This window comes from Vigna unguiculata, chromosome 5 (genome assembly GCF_004118075.2).
Source record: "Vigna unguiculata cultivar IT97K-499-35 chromosome 5, ASM411807v1, whole genome shotgun sequence".
Taxonomy (NCBI): Eukaryota; Viridiplantae; Streptophyta; class Magnoliopsida; order Fabales; family Fabaceae; genus Vigna; species Vigna unguiculata.
The window spans coordinates 41,770,795-41,788,632 of NC_040283.1; the positions used below are offsets into that span (position 1 = coordinate 41,770,795).

Consider the following 17,838-nt stretch of genomic DNA (forward strand, 5'->3'; position numbering starts at 1 on the left):
ACATAATATTTATAATTTAAACTTATAATTTATACATCTTTAATACTTTTTTGCCTAAGACACATGAAAAGAAAAACTCTTGGGCAATAAGTAAAACATAAACATACTGAGTTATTGTGTTAAAATTGTTATCGTGAAATAGATAGTTTAGAAGAAAGAATACAATAAATTGGACTGCCTTATAAGAAGTCTCAATGAAATTGAGTTGAAAATATTTTTCTTAATCTTCTTTTTACCGTCATACATAATACTCTGTTTTTATTGGCCCATTTCGCAGAGTAAGTTTGCAATTTAGTTCTTTACTCACCGATCATTTTCAAGGCTCTTTCGGGGTGTCGAAATTGTTGCATGAAATTGTCAAGAATTTACCGTAAAATATACAAATCAAATTAAAAACAACTGTAAAGTATGGAAAATTAAAAATTTAGTATATTAAAGAATATAAAAATATAGTGTTTCTTATTCCTACACATAATATTATTTGCAACATAAAAAGACTGGTATTTTGACATTGAACAAAACACGCCAATAATTAAATTAAAACCTTATGTTGTTATTGTTATGGCTGGTACTATGTGGTTTTTGAGCGCCGTCATGTGTTTGTGACCCTTGTTGTGTTGCTGACATCAACTCATTCACACTCTCACTCTCTTCCAACCTTCAATGGAACCCATTTGCCCTATTGGGTTGGCGTGTGCCTCTGAAATCTCTGCTCTTCTCTCTCCTCCCTCACCTCTTCAAGTACAGGTAATCTCTTCATTCATTTATTCATTTATGAGATACATTTCTCAACCCTCTTCATTTTGTTCTGCTCTTGATTCAGGAGTATTATCACAACCTTTTGTCTTCAAGAGGGTGCACTGGTATCTCAGTCAAACAGGATGGCACCTTTGGAAAAGGTTTTTTCTTTTTTTTTTTTCAGTAATTCGAGAAGCGTGTATTTCTATTATTTTCGCATCAAAAGCTATTAAATTTATATATTTTCTTCTTTCAATTTGTTTTATGAGTTGAAGTTGTATGCAAGTTTTGCGCTAGGAAGTATAAACCAATTAGAAATAACTGTACATGTGACTCGGAAAAAAATCAACAAAAACGATTTGTGATTCATTGACCATGTAAATTATTGCTCTTGTTTTAAGATGTTTTACATTATGTGCTTCTTCTGCAATTGGAGAATTGCAGGTGTATATGCAGACATGGACTTCAAAGAGGGAAAACTTGTTCTGAAGGACCCCATGTTTGTAGGGGTTCAACATTCCCTCAACAAGGTTTGTTTTATTTTCACTATTTCTGTTCTTGCGTACTCAAATTAAAGATGTTTGTTTCTGTCCCTTATTGTCTACCATGCTTTGCAGATTGATTGTTTGGTCTGTAGTTTCTGCTTTCGTTTTATTGGTTCCATTGAACTTCAAATAGGAAGGAGGCTCTACATGAAGCAACTAAGGGCCAATGAGAGTCATGGATGTGATGTCGGAAACTCTTCACAACACTTCCAAGGAATGGATTCATCTGATGAAGAAGAGAGTACTGAGCAATGTACTTCTGGGATTTCCAAAACTAAGGTTCCTCTTCCTGAGGGTGTTGTGGAATCATTAATGAATGGCCAATTGGTGTTGCCTTGCTCCGAGAAGTTCTCCTTGTTGCCGGCTGTTCCATGCCCTGGTGGATGTGGAGAAGCTTACTATTGCAGGTAACACTATGGTTGCTTGAAGGAGAAAAATAGAGTATATACAATGATTTTATTTTGTCAAATTTTACTGCCAAGCCAAGCAGCAGGAATAAATGATTACTTTGAAGACTTGCTAAAATTTCTTTTCATTTAATTATTTAAGAGTAAAATTGATTGTAGACATAGACAGGACATGTTTCCCCCTAACAAGGAGTCTCCTCCTTCTGCATTCAGCAATTAATTAAACTACCCAACAAACAACCTCCCCCTAGCTTCATACGCTTAAACCATCACACTATCTGTCATAACATTCTATAACTGTCTAAATAACTGCATAAATTCAGAAATAGTGCGCACAAAAAAATTACTTATGCTTATGTACATAAGTAATTGGCTACATAACTACATAAAGACAAATACTGCACAAGCACTAACAGTTCTGGCCTACTGAGTCTCAGACAACTTTTTATCCATTCTCACAAACTTTTCAAGGTCCATTAGATTGAAAAAAGGAAAAGACTTGGACTCCTTAGAGATTTGCACAACGTTCTATGTGCCCAATTTTACAAACAGCACAATGTGGCTCTATTCATGTGGTCTTTAAAAGATTTCCCATGTGATGGATTTTCTTAACTTTAGCTTCCCATGGTTACTGTGATATCTGTTGTGCACATTTTGTGTTTTGAAGTATGATATAATCTCTTCTGATGGCGTAGTCAATACCTGTAGCATGTCATGTGCAGAGGCTGATTGGGAATCCTCCCATTTGCTACTCTGTACTGGTGAGAGCTGTGATCCAGCTCGTAGAGAGGCACTCCTTAAATTCATCAAACATGCTAATGGTAAGACTCCTAATTGGGGTGAATAATTTTAAACATTCTAAATTTGTTCTTTTTTTTTTCCTTTCTTGCTTATATATATCTTTCATTTTTCTCCCAGAAACAAATGATATATTCATACTTGCAGCAAAGGTGAGGTTTAATTTTTCTCTGAATTTCTTATGTATTGAATGCTGCTTGAAAAAATGCACACACACATGTATGCTGTTTATGCACAAATATCTGATAACAATACCAGGTATTATTGTCATTAGAGTTCAACAAGGATTAGTACGTGCTGTTTGGTAAATGCTAACATATCTATCAAATAAAATAGAAAACATTCTTGTAAAAAATTTGCTTTCATGAGACAGTGTTGTTCCTCAAAATCTTGTGCTCCTTTTATCTATCACATATATCTTTTTGTTCTGTCTAAGCTGGTCTTTAATTTGACATTAAACATATACATGTCTGTAGTTTTAGATGCTTAACTTATGAAATAAACTATTTTCACCAGTCTTGCATACATTTTCTCTATTTATCTGACGCCTTGTTGGACTTTGTGACTAGGCTATTTCTTCAACCATATTAAGATATCGCAAGTTAAAAGCAGCCAGTCTTGAAAAACAAGTGAAACATGATACATCCTGTGTTTCAAATCACCGTAGTGTATCTCTTCTTTTTGAAGCTTGGAGGCCTATATCAATGGGACACAAGAGAAGGTTGTTACTTACTAATTTTACATGCCTACACGAGGCCTTAATACAAAAGCTAATACTTTCCTACTGCATTATTAAAATTTTTGAGGAAAAGTATTTGACATATATGCATGATTCCTGGCATACACTGCACCACGGTTTCAAGCAATAAAGGTTTCTAAAATATTTTTAATATATATTTTACATCACATATTCATGTGTTGTTGGGTTGTCGAAATTGTATACTCTTCATTGAGTTGAGCTGGAGAAAATCCAAGATATTTTCTTTTCTGATCTATAGTTAAATTACTCATTTTATCAATCTGTTGAGAGTGAATTAGGTCTTTTATAAAACTTTGATTTTCTATCACTGTTTCATGCAAGTATAATTCTCATTCCAACAAACAACCTAGTAAAACTGATCTAACAATATATCAACCTCATTGTTCTAATGAAGAATTTAATTTAGTGTAACTATCATTCACATATGATACTTTCGGGAAGAGAATGCTTGTTCCATTTGATGTTGAACATTGGAGTATGATTTTATTTGAACTATGAATGACAAGTCATTTCGAATTATTTGTAGGTGGTGGGATTGCATTGCTTTGCCAGATGATGTGGATTCTTCTGACGAAGCTTCGTTCAGGCTGCAAATCAAAGAGTTGGCATTTGAGGTGAGATTCTTCAAAGTGCATGGTAGGAAATGATACATTCAGTGATTTTATGCTTATTGTATAACTAATTTTATGCATCTTATTTTGATGTTTCAGTCTCTACAACTTCTTAAGGCAGCCATATTTGACAAGGAATGTGAGCCATGTATCCTTACACATACTGATTTTGTGATCTATTCTTTATGTGTAGTTCATTTTTCTTTCTGAAACTTTAGCTCGAAATGGCTTAATCCTTGACGCTTTCCAGTATTCTCCCTTGAAATCTATGGGCAAATCATCGGCATGTTTGAGCTGAATAATCTGTAAGAGCTTATTGTGTGCAGCTTTGTTTTAGTTCTATTCTTCCTAGCCATATTTTATTTCTTGTTTGCTTCCATTAAATTAATGCTTGAATATTGCATTATAGGTGTAGCCATTGAAGTAAACTGAGCACTGAAATTATAATTTAAATTTTGGATCATACTGATACAATCGTAAGTTTATATTGACAGTGATTTGGTTGTGGCTTCTCCGGTGGAGGATTACTTTTTATACATTGATGATCTGACACATCCTAGCAAGGTTTGGCTTTATTTCTCCTTGCTTTACTACATCATCCAAAAAAGAATTAGTTCTTTTTACTCTTTTTCTGACATTAATGGCAGGAAGAGGCTGAGAAAATTACTCAACCTATTCTGGATGCACTTGGTGAAGACTATTCTATTTGTTGCGAAGGTACTAATTTTATTATAATACTTCCAATAAACAGAATCTATGATAGAAGGAGTAGGTTTGAAGCAAGGAACTGATAGCTTGTCTTTTCAGGGTCGCTCAAATACCCTGAGAATGTAGCTATTTAATAATATAGTTCAATTTCAATTCTGTGTATCATTTTCCTTCTACCTATGTGGTGTATATCCTCATTCATTTTGATCTTTAGTTTTAAATGTTGAGTGATAAATCTATGTGGTTGTTAAATGTTATTTTAGGGACTGCATTTTTTCCTTTGCAAAGCTGCATGAACCATTCATGTTGTCCTAATGCCAAAGCTTTCAAAAGAGATGAGGTACGTGGGGGCAAAACGAGCTTTATCTTATTTACTACTTGATTTGGTTTGAGTTGATTGCATTGCATTTTTTACTTCATTTGATGTCAGTGATTATGATTAGAGTAAGTTTTTTGGCGTTACACATCTATTATCATAAATCTGTTTTAACTTTAACATGAAAAAGAAAAATGAGAATTCCCTTTATACATGTGCCTGCCATGTGTATTTACAGAATCCCCTAGCTCATTAATTGGTTGAAGTTCTCCTTTCATGCTTGCTCCGTTAGTTAAGCATGTTGCTTTTTCAAACTATTGTAAATTACTTGCACAATATTGTTTTGATAGCTCACATAACCCAAGAATATGGCTAAATTACTCATCAACTAGGACAATTCTCCTTCCTGGAGTTGACTTTTACTAGATAGTTAATTAGTCATGGTCTGTTTCTAATATTAATCTTATTATAACAATTACTTAAACAACGCAGATTCAGACTTGAGGGCATACTCAGCTAGTTATTTGTTGTTTGTGACATTATTAAATTCATCTCTATTGGATTCAACATGTTTTGTTGTACTATCAGAACATGATTTTCTTACCTTGAAAAAATACAGGCATTTTTCCTTACCTCTGCTGTAATTTTGTGTGACATTAAATATAATCAAGATTTATCTTTAAAACCTTACATATTGTGCATGCAGGATAAAGATGGCCAAGCAACTATAATTGCACAGAGCTTAATTCGTAAAGGAGAAGAGGTTGGTGTATACTTAATACCAATATCTAGCAGGCAATTAACTTTTTTACCAGGAGATTTTAATGGGAATTTGTTTTTTTATACTACCCAAATGACAAGGATGTTTATGGCACCAAGCTATAGAAAAAAGAGACAGCATATATGGAATTACCACATTAAATTTATAATTTTTTGTATATATTGTCATGTTCAACTGATTAACACATGGAAGGACTTGCAGATAACCATATCATATGTTGATGAGGACCTTCCATATGAGGAGAGACAGGCATCTCTTGCAGATTATGGTTTCAGATGCAGGTGTCCAAAGTGCATTAAAGAAGAACCATAATTTTGTAACTAATGCAGAATCCTCAAATGTGATTAAGTTGATATGCTAAGAAAAGAGGAGAATGGAATTGAAAGGGAACAATTGTTAGGAGCTTTTTGTTTCTGTCTTGAAATTTGAGTCCTTTCAAACAAAAGGTCCATAGTTGTCTGCATGCCACATTTGTTACACCAATTCTTTCATGTTACATCTGTAGAAACAATTGGCAGAAAGATAAAGCAGAGTCTCTATCACAAGATTAAATAATGATTTCTTCACTGGCTGCTGCATTTGAGTCTATTATTGGAACCGAAGTTTATAAAGTCAAAAATTGGAAAATTCTATGAATAATTTTGAATATACTTATGTTAAAACTTGTGGGTACTATTTGTTATGTTCTCAAAATAAAAAATATCTATACTTTGCCATATAGAACTTTCCATTAGTGGGATAATTACTTCTGTTTGAAAAATAGAAAAACTACAGTCGCAATGCATTCAACATATATTGTGTTTTTTTGTCTATAAACAAAAATTATGAATGATTGTTAACGTAACAGGAATATTATTTACACGCTGATTACCTGAATACTATTTTAATTGTGACTTAAAATAATTCAGAAATTGCTGTTGTAAAATTTCAAGTTCTTGGTTAAAAGTGGGATTTTTTTTGAAAATATGAACAAGTGTTAAATAATAGAATCATGCATTGTGAAAAAAAAAAATCTTCGCGTTTTAAATAGAAAATTCAATTTATAATATAAGAATGAACTATCTTAATAGTAATAATAGTAATGTTCACATCTCCATTTTCTTTTTATCTTAACTTTAATAATTATTGGATAACAAAGTTTGATTTCTTTTTGCTTAAAAACATGTGGGTTCTTTCACCAAGTGATAAATGTTATTAGTCAATAATCAATAATCAATTAATCGATAACCAAGCAAAATTCAGATCCTGAATAAATAATTTTCATAAAATACAACTTCACTAGTATATGGGATCGGGTTGCTTTTGCTTGGATGCTCTTTCACATCCCTTGTTTGCATAGTTTGGATAATTTGAAATAAATAAATAAATAAGCAATCATCAACAAAAATTGCATTTAATTAACAATAACAGTGAAAAAGTACATCAATAGAAAAAAAAAAAAAAACTACACAAAATTACATAAACTCTGCTGTGTGCAGCACAGTAAATCCCCTCTAAATTCTGCTGCTTATTAGAAGAGATCTAGCAGCAAAGTTTGAAACAAGAATGACTATGAACCCACTTATTCCAACACACATAAAAGTACAACAACCATGTCATAAGGGTCTTTTATCTGTAGACACCACATGGCATAGCATAAATAACCAAACCCAAAAACAAATTATCAAGATTTACCAGGATTGTTGATTCATGAACAAGACAAGATTCTTAGCTATTTACAAATGCACAATGCTTCCTGATCTCTCCTTCTGTCCCTGTCTTCACCTTAATTCTTCCCATTTTCTCAATGGAGCTGGCAAACTCACCAAAGAAATTTTCAACTGACCCTTCAAGCAATTCGATGATTTGAGCCTTAGTAACTGCATTATTCAACAATGCAGCATCTGACTCGAATAAGCCCCTTCTCTTAATCACTTGTCTGTAGTAACCAAGGTCAAATGTCTTGCGGCTTCCAGGGTCCATCTCAATCTTTGTGGTATTCAACTTGTTGATGTCATTGCACTTGAAGGTTTTCAGATTTTCAGCATATTCACTGTCCAGTGAAGGGTCTTGATCACCCTTCCCAGTAAAGTTGAACAAGCGGTTTGATAATGATGAGCAATGAGCCACACCAATTGTGTGAGCACCTGAAACAAATTGAACTCTTGGCCATTAATTACTGAAGATTTTAAACATAATTAGCAAATTCCTATAAACTAAACGATCCTTTCGGATATTTTTGTACATTTCAACAATATTGTTTAGGAAATGTTTGATAAAATGTACCAGAGAGAAGCACCAAGTCCTTCAAATCAAGTCCTTGGTTGGCAAAGAGTGTTTGCAGGGTGGTGATGTTGTCAAATGGAGCAGGAATGTTATTTCTGGCTTCCTCCAAGATAGAAACTACCCCATCTCTTCTACCTGTTGGAACTTTCCAAAAGGGTCCACCCTGAAAGCCATAATGAGTCATTTTTTGTCATCAAAATGGAAGTGTCAGGTATAAATGAACCAGAACTCTCTTGTGCTTATACTTCAGCTTTCTTGATAAAAATTGAGCACTTACTGTGGCTACAATGGTGTCTCTGGCTGCCAAAGTTAGGATATCAGCACAAGAAACCACGCCAGGGCATTCAGCTTCAACAAGGCTCTTTATTCTGTCAATGAAGTCAAAGCCTCTGACAGTGAGATTTGGAGGAGCATTCTTTTCAGCCTGATTGGTTGTTGAGTTTAGTAGCACTGATCCATCACATCCCTGAAATGCTTCATGTTAGGTACCTCCTTGACCCAACATAGTACATTGTATGTGAAAATTAAAGAAGCTTATAGATTAATCGAACCACATACCCTGACGAAACAATCATGAAAGTGCATTCTGATCAATGCAGCTGCTAGAGAAGGAGCATTGTGGATATGCTCATGAACAAACTTCAAGATGATTTGCTCAGCTTTTGGGCAGCTCTTGGCATAAAAACCAAATTGAAGTTGAGCATGAGTTGATGCAACCAATGCCAAGAGGCAAAGACTCAAAAACCTGAAGTGACTTCCCATTTTCATGTAGCTAGCAGAAATCCAAGAAGCTTGGTGACTAAATATAGTATGAACAATATATATATGTGACACTCAGATGCTTCTTGAAAGAGGAAATTGCATTTCTCTCTGCTGCTGTTTCCACAACAGTGGCCAGTGATTTATAGTCCTTGAGGTTAGGCTGCAAGAAATATGACAAATCATAGAGATGGTCCATGCAGCTAACTAACATGTGCCATAAGGTGATGCTACATGCACTTTACTATCCATTTGCATGTAATAATTGCATCTTGTATATAATAAAATAATGATTAGTTGGATGCACCCTTATAGGACAAACATAGCAAGTTCTCATAGTTGAATTTCTGAATACTTCAGCACACGTCAAATGATTTTAGTTAATAATTTAAAAGATAGTGAATGTTGATACGTTATTCAAAGCTTAGGATGCCATACCAATTCTTCCTCTTTGAACCATATATACATTGCTTTAATCTGCTTTTATATACACTGATGTCATATTAAACGCGAGATTAATTTGTACAAAATGTTTTTACATAATAGAAATTTACCTTGTTCATAATAAAATAGTCAAATCTTTAGAGTAAATACATTTAACAGTATGTGATGGCTTAACATATATATTATCAAGTATTTGCCGAATATCTCGTAATTCCAATTTTAATGTAATCTTAGAGAGGAAATTTAGAATAAACAATAAACTTACCTGCTACAGTGTACTATTGGTTCATTACTTTAGTTGTTCTGAGCCAGCCATTGTTCAATTAAATTAACGATGGCTACCTGCTGCCACCTATGAGCCATGACGTGCATGTGAATTATATAGTAATTAGTAGGAAAAAAAGTTGATTTGATCTAAATCTCAGTATGATCATAAACATACTTTAAATACGTAATTATACAAAGATAGAGACAGAAATTTTTGGTAAATCCTTTGGTGTATAGAAAGGTCAGAGTGGTTCCCACATGCTACTTTTGGTAGAGTAACAATAAACCAGTGAAATGAACTGGTTTTCAGTTCTTCTTTTTGTACAGTAAAGTAGAAACATTCGTTTAATTCACATTTCCCAGTTAATAATATTACGAACTTGAGATTGCTGTTACCTCACGGCAAGTGTAGGTGAAGTTAAATATCAGCATTATCATTTTTGTCACCCAAATCATGTTAGGAACGATTCAAGTGTCAGTCAAAGTCACACATCGGATAAAATACACAAAGTTAAACACTATAAAAGAATAAAAACCCATAACACTATTATTTTAAAATTTTGAGATTAAAGTGATGTTAAATGTTTTATATGTCTAGTACTAATGTTTATAAACCATATAAAAAATATATATAACCCAACAAATTAAAAATTACCTCTTTCAATCATTTTACATAACTTAAAAATCGAAGTAAAAATCACTTTAAATATTCACCTTTTAATTTTAAAATTATAACAAAACTCTAAACTTCAAAACGGACTTAGATCCGAACAACTTTATGTAACTAGACTTGAATGGAGGATATGGAACATAATCATGATGGCTAACGAAAGTTGCATAGATTGATGTGTTAATCTTGACTTGGTCAAATTTAAAATGGGTGTGAAAAATGAAGAGATGAATGCATTTAAGTTGAAGTGAATTTGATGGAAATAACTGCACTTAATCTTAGTGTAGTGGGCCCGTTTCATGTCATTTTGTGTCCCACTTTGCATAAAGCAAGTTTGTTAGTTAATTTAAAAGCAGATTCCAACTCATGTGCACATCGAACCCAGGATGCTTTGTTGAAAAGTAAAACCTAGAAAACCCCTAATCATGCAAACTTTTTTTATCAACCACGTTTTCGGTATTTCCTTATAAATTAATGGCAGGTCTTTGGTGGATAAAAAAATATGAAAATTGAAGAAAAACAAAGATTAATTCGTTAAGCCACGGTTTTCAATGAGTTGTTGGTCGATAATAGCTTGTGATCTGATTAAAACAAGTATGATACTCCAGGGTTTTAATTTGAGATCCATATTAGCTTCTAATCTGTTAAAACTAGTATAATATGCTAGGTTTATTTAAGGTCTTTTGTTTTATGAAGTTAGTTAACTATGGTTAGGAATACAAATATAAGTTTGAATTTTATATTAAATGAAAATGAAAAATTTATAAAAGTAAAAATTCATAAATTTATTACTTAAAATTTTTAAGTTAAAATTGATGTTATAGTTTGTTATATTAATTGATTTATTGTAAATTAATATCAAATGTCACTTGTAAATCTTTTCTCAAGCAATCAAGAAAAAAAAATTACTCAGATGAAATAAAGCAATCTTTCTCACTAAAAAATAAAGTTATCTGATGTCTAAAAGTTTTTTATTAAAACTAATGTCAATTTTTTTATATAAATTGAATTCAAATAATATATTATAACCGATGATAAATAATAAACTTAATTATTCTAGATTTTAAATATCTGTAATATCATTTTAAGATATAATTTTTGAATCTAATTCGATTCAATAATAATTATAATTTCACTATTTTTTTCTCTTATTTCTAAAAGTATTTAATCTGCAATAATCAATAAGAGAGGAATAATTGTTTTTTTTTTTGCATTCTTGGGAGAATTGAAGTTTGTCTTATTGTTTTTGATGTGAATAATTATATTGAGTGGTGTCGGCAGCAGTTGTGTGGTGTTGTGCTCAAATATTATATTCAAAAGTTATCCTTTCGATTCATGTAAATATTTGGAAGTATATACAGATTCAGACAATTTATTTATTCCTAAATAAATGAACTGTCAATTTCTGAAACATCAAATAATTTTTCCTAACACTTTCATAATCTATATTTTCTCTAAGGGGTCAACTAAGTGTTTGTATAATATATCAAACAACTAACCTCTAATTTGTTTAGTTATACCTTCACAATGAAGTATTATCTAAGATTATTTTACTTGTTTAATTACAACTTTATATTTCTTTTTTTGAAAATTAATTTTTTTAAAAATTATTGATAAAATTTGTTGGTAATTAATTTTTTTATAACTGATTGATAAATTATCTAGTACTTAATTTTTTTAAAATTTATTAATATATCTATTTAGAAATTATGTTTTTTAATTTATCGATAAAATTTGTAAATAATTAAATTTTTTAAAGCACATAAGTAAATAATGAGTGTCAAATTTTCTATAATATCATAATTTTCATAAATTAATTGAGATAGATAAGAATAAGAGAAAAACATAGATAATGATAGAAAAACGTGGAAAAAGAATTGAATCACTATATTTATTGACAATTAATAATGTTCTGAAGCAACATATATTTATTTATAAATTATTTTACATTGCTAATTATGGAAGGATTTTAACGGTCGATAATTGCTATGAATGTTTTTCTGTTGACAAAAATATCCTTCACTTTTATGTTAATAATTTTGATTTACATACATAATTTTGTTATTAGTTACAAATTTAGACCGGAGGTAATTCTATTATTTTTTTAGTGTATTTTTTTATATTTTCTAACTATTATTTTAATTTTTAGTAAAACATTGATCTTTATAAGATTTTATTATAATTTGAAATTAATAAAATACAAAATAGATAAACATTTTATTTTACATTTATCAATCTTTAACTAATTTTACTGAATATTTTTAGTTGCATAAGTTAAGTTTTTAAAACTTTCATTTGGGAGATTGAGAAGCATATTTCGCTACACTTTTTACCAGTTAAATTTTCTTGTGAAGCATCAAGAAAAATTTATTTTACAAGTTAAAAATTTATTTAAGCATGGCCATGTAATTTTATTTTAATAGTTTCTAATTTTATTATTAACAAATATTAGAAGAAAGATACGCTCTTAATAATACAGGACAAAACATCATTCTAACATGTTTATTCTATAATTTTTTATACTTTTTTTAAATAACACTTGTTGACTACTATGTATGAGTGTATCTAACTTTTTATTTATAAATAAGTAGTTAAGTAATTGAAATTAAAAATGATCATTTTCAACTTTGAAAATATAAATGTAAACAAAATAATAGATATATATATATATATATATATATATATATTATATAAAAAATTCCTAAAATTTTAATATGTAAATAAATATATAAATAAGAATTAGTAAAATATATAAATAAAATTTTAACTCGTTACTATTATTATTATTATATAATGGACAAATTAAATGAATTAATTTATTGATGAATTGAGTAAATGGTGTATACATGAATTTTATTTTTAGTTTCATAAGGAGATTAGGTGAAGTGATTAGAGAGAGTATGAAATAATCCAATTAGAAAGTGTTAAGAGTTATTATTGGCATCATTCTTTGTCATTGGCTAGGTGCCAATAGGCAAAAGCAAAAACAGTTGTTACTAACAATCAATGAATTTATTATAGCAAATAGGATGGATATTTTTTAATTATTAATTAATCAAAGCAGCTTTAAATTTATGGCATATTTTCTGCAAAATTCACAAATATCCAATTCAACCAATCATTGAAACTGCGAATAAGCATTCTATCCAATTTAAGGTTAAAAAAAGACACTAGTTTCAAGGCCTGTCTTCAATGGAATGCACTTTATATAGACCTGTTGTACTTAAATAATCATATCTCAATCATTTTATGACTTTCTTAAAAAAAATCAATTTTAAAGTTAATAAATATTTAAAGAAAAACATGTATATATTTATAAGAAGATAATTATTTGGAATATTTTGAGAGTAATTTTATAAAGTCTTAATTTAATTTTTTGTAAATTTTACTGTTTCATAAGACTTTTTTATAATTTTAATTCAATGTAATGCTTTTAAAAGATCTACCGTCTTTCTAATAATTTGTTTGACTGTTGTAAACAAATAATTTTAAAATAAAAATAATGATTTTTATTTTATAATTTAAAACTTAATTTTATATGTTATACTAGCATATTCTAATGAAAATATCTTATATTAAATTATTATTTTACTGTTATGACTAAATATATTAAAACATTCAATTAAATAAATAAAATTTCCTTATTTGACATATTAATATTTTACGTCTTCCTTGCTATGAGTGAATATTAAAATTATTTGATAAAAAAATAAAAATACCACAAAAGAAATAATAATAATAATAATAATATAATAAAAAACATGTATAGACTTGCTTAGAATATTTTACAAAGAAATGAGATAAAACTTATTCTTTGGTGTCCAACAACAAACACTTAAGGAAAAGTTAGCTTAAAGTACAGAATAAATCATGTTTTAGTTTAGTTCACTCTTTATCTCTTTATTCCATTTCATATTTTAAACTCATCAATTATAAATCAAAATCTATATATCTTTTGTCACACAAGTCTAATATTTTGTGGTTACTTGCATAAACTGATTTTGGCTGTAAAGTGTACAAGGGTTACCTTTGCCAGCAAAAATGTTGGATGTAACAATCGGAGCATAGTGGAATCTCCTCCAACATAGACAGATAATATTAGAACTTCGAATAATGTAATTTTTTACATCTATTTTTTTCTGGGAAAAATCATCATAAGAAGAAGTTTCCATAGGAAACTTCGACACCACTCCATTAATAATGTTCTGATTTAGTATAAAAATTAATTTTTATAAGATTGATTGAAATTTGTGAGCTTTGTGATGACTGAATGAGTGAGGGGTGCACGCTAAAAGTTCAATATTCAAAATTTCATTTGAAGATTAGTCCCACAGGAATAAACTTTAATCGAAAGTAAAATATGATAAGTAACTAAAATGATTAGTATTTTTATCTGAAATTGAAGCTAAGCAATATGATATAAGATTTAGAAAGGGAGCTTGAATAATACGTTGTGAAGTGCCAAATAAGATTTCATTATTAGGAATGGATGAAACCAAAAAGTGTTAGCTTCAGAAATTTCCTCAAGTAACATTACATGTCTAAGAACTCCATTTCTGAAATATGTCGGACAATAAACACCCGCTTCTTGTTGTTCTTAGAAGCACAACTTTTGTATTCACTACATTCCTAGCAATGAAGCATCTTGGAAATACAAAGGAATGCAATGTTATAGTAATTCCTAATGATTTTACCGCTGTACAGACAGCGTAAAATGTTATTATCACTATAAGAAAATGATTTTTTAGTAACTAATTTTATTGAACAAAAGTTGTTAATTATTATAGTGACCAATTTTAATACTAATTTACAAAGTAAAAAATTATTAATTACTAAAATAGTTATTATTACGAATAAAAAATTATAATTGATTACTAAATTGGTCTTTAAAATTAGTTACCATACTTTTGGCTACCAAAGAAAATTAATCACTAAAATTAGTTACCTAAGTTAGCTACCAAAATAATTTAGTTTCTAAATTGATCTCTAATTAATTACTGATTAATTTAGTGATTAATTATAAATTTTTATTTATAATAATAACTATTTTAGTAATCAATAACTTTTTGTTTTTGAAATTGATATCTAAATTAATCATTATATATATCTTGTAAATGCTTAAACGATTATTACTTATTTTCAACAAGATTAGTAAACTTTTCGAGCAGTCAACTTTTCCAATTCTTGCTATATATTTTTATTATTGATTGAGCATGCATGAGCCATTTTAATAATAATAATTAATAATTATTATTATGATAAACAGGACTCTCTTTTTTTGTGTAGTGTGTGTTGGCCATGAAATAGATTGGTTTGAAGTGGAGCATGTTACGTTATTATTATATAGGACAAAAACATAGAAACAAATGAAATAAGTTACATGGTAAAGAAGAAATGGGTGGCATCTCTTGACATGAAGTTAAGGACAAGTGAATGGAGATTAAAGGACAGAGTGGCAGTAAGTAAGGTGTAAGGTCATTCGCATCATTCTCATACCTTTATGTACCCTCTCCCTTTAGTCCACCATAAATTGGAATAAATTACATTTATTTTTTTTCTTTTAATTTTCTGTGCTATTCTTTGTAAATTTTACATAGTTTGAATAATATTTCTTAAAAATAAGATTAACATTTGTTTCAACATCAAGTATAGTGACTTTTAAGTTATTATACACTTTAAGACCTTTAAAATCTTACTTAAACATGTTTTATGAGTATTAATAATTAAAAACAAGATTTTTTATTTTAAATAAATGGTTAAAATCAAAGATAATTTAATTAAAGAAATAAGTAAGATATTGTCCATAAATTCTTAGAGAATGGCATTTTAAAAGTAATATTGATTTAAAAATAATGAGAATCGATTATTTTAATACTAGAAGGTTTAGTATAAATAGAATTGGTATAAACGAGTTTCATTATTTTAAAACATATTAGTTATCTAGAAATCAATTTTTTGGAGTTCTCTGACTTCTCTCTAAGGGTTCTCATCTTTTATTCGCTTGATTGAAGATCTGAGACCATATGAGTGATTTTCGCAGTGAGCTCTTCAATTTAGATCAATCAGTTTCTTCGTCCGCATAAGTTGAATTTCAGTCATTTTTCTTGGTTTAGTTTTGTTTTTTTGCATGTGAGCCTTCGTCCACTTAGATGTGTCTTTCTAATTATCAATATGAATTTATGCTTATCAGTAATCATAATGATAGGTCCTAATCATTCTTGTGATATTTTTATGTGTAGATAGAGCATCTTGTGGAGTTTAAGATAGTTTGGAGTTCTTAGAGTTGTTTGGGTCTTGTGAGTTGCTTGGTTAGGTAAGAAAAGCTAGTTATTATCTATGTGCGTGAGTTTGATAGCAATGGTTATTTTGCATATCTATGATTGATTGAGATTGGTGATTATTTTTGTTAGTATGAATGATTTTAATATTTGAATTGCTTGATCAATTGTGAATGTTTGTTTGTTTGACCTTGTGATAATTGGAGAAAAGTGAAAATCTAAGTCATTGATCAAATTGGTACCAACTACTATGATTTAAAAATTGTTATGGACCAATACCTAAAAGAGGATTACCAATTTGAACTATGAAACAGGTCCAGATTGCCCAAAACCCACAAAATGCATGTGTTGATATCTGATATGGTGTTGAGCGGCAGGTTTCACCATTAAGCACCACATTTTACAAGTTGATTGCCATTGAGCGTTGTCTAGGTGGCGTTGAGCGCCAGTGACCACTGTAGGTTTAGGAGCATTTTGGCTCCAAGGAGTTGAGCGATGGCATGCTAGTGTTGAGCGTCAGCTTTTGGGAGGCAAATGGCGTTAAGCGCCAAATGTCCTATTTTGTCTATTTTTCATTGTTTTCTTTTTTATGTTATGTGGTTGATGTGAAGCATGTTTATGGTTTTTGTTATGATAAACTAAAGAGAATATACTCTTGTGAGCATGTATGATTAGGTTTAAAGAGATTCAAGGGAAATTCATATTATTAGTGTATGGCTTCAGGGACGGAACAAAGTTAGGACAAAGGGGAGCCACGACTCCCCCAACCATTTTTTTCCTTTTTTTATTTATTTAAAAAATAATATTTATATATTATTATTTTATTTATATTAATTGATTTTTATTTTATTTTATTTTTTATATATTTAAAAAAATATTTATATATTACTAATTTATTTATATATTATTACCTTATTTACATTAATTTAGTTTGAATTATTTTTCTTAAATTTAAAAATCATGTTTTTTTTCTATTATAATTTCTTATATTTTTTTTATTTAGTTTTTCTCTTCCGTGCTTCCATCTTTTTCTCTCATTTTATTTCCATCTCAATTTTCACCATCATTTCCTTATTATTTTCAAAATCAAATTGCACTACAACAAAATTGAAGAGTTAATAAACATTTTGGACTGAACAATTTCTTCTTTTGAGTAAGTTCATTTTTTCCCTTCTTTTTTTAAAGCAATTTGTTTTCCTCTTGTATATGGCTTTTCTATGTCCTAGGCATATCTCTATCTGTTATAGATCATAAAATCATGCTTTAATTGTTGATCAAACTCTTTGTGTAGATAAAACTATTTTAGGCTTTGAAGTTGTGTAAGGGAATAATAGAAAAATTAGGAATCTACTCTAAGGTCAGGGAAGCTAATCATTTAGAAGTTATTAGTTTTCTTAAAATATTGAGTCTTGCTTTTAAGATTTAATTTGGGGTATTCATAATTTTATTTTTTTTGTAAAAGAATTGACAAATTTATATTAGAAAAATTAT

At 29.6% G+C, this 17,838-nt stretch overlaps 2 protein-coding genes across 2 annotated transcripts; one reads left to right on the plus strand and one right to left on the minus strand.

Moving 5' to 3' along the window:
* Window positions 1-515: 515 nt before the first annotated feature.
* Window positions 516-6,230, plus strand: LOC114183242 (histone-lysine N-methyltransferase ATXR2). The gene is made up of 15 exons (XM_028070177.1): window positions 516-747; window positions 824-899; window positions 1,183-1,268; window positions 1,356-1,690; window positions 2,399-2,511; window positions 2,609-2,640; window positions 3,058-3,209; window positions 3,775-3,862; window positions 3,959-4,007; window positions 4,110-4,164; window positions 4,354-4,423; window positions 4,507-4,576; window positions 4,831-4,907; window positions 5,590-5,646; window positions 5,866-6,230. The coding sequence occupies exons 1-15, from the start codon at window positions 664-666 to the stop codon at window positions 5,974-5,976; spliced, it is 1,455 nt and encodes a 484-aa protein (XP_027925978.1). The 5' UTR covers window positions 516-663; the 3' UTR covers window positions 5,977-6,230.
* An 801-nt stretch (window positions 6,231-7,031) lies between these two features.
* On the minus strand, window positions 7,032-8,902 carry LOC114183382 (peroxidase 39-like). The gene is given in 5 exon segments (XM_028070390.1): window positions 7,032-7,790; window positions 7,930-8,092; window positions 8,207-8,395; window positions 8,488-8,751; window positions 8,753-8,902. Coding segments are annotated over 5 exon segments (1,185 nt in total). The 3' UTR covers window positions 7,032-7,371.
* Between the last annotated feature and the right edge of the window lie 8,936 nt (window positions 8,903-17,838).

Coding starts and splice junctions, on each gene's coding strand:
- LOC114183242 (XM_028070177.1), top strand. CDS start 664: ATGGAACCCATTTGCCCTATTGGGTTGGCGTGTGCCTCTGAAATCTCT. Junction 1,691..2,398: donor GGAGAAGCTTACTATTGCAG/GTAACACTATGG, acceptor CAATACCTGTAG/CATGTCATGTGCAGAGGCTG. Junction 3,863..3,958: donor TCAAAGAGTTGGCATTTGAG/GTGAGATTCTTC, acceptor TTGATGTTTCAG/TCTCTACAACTTCTTAAGGC.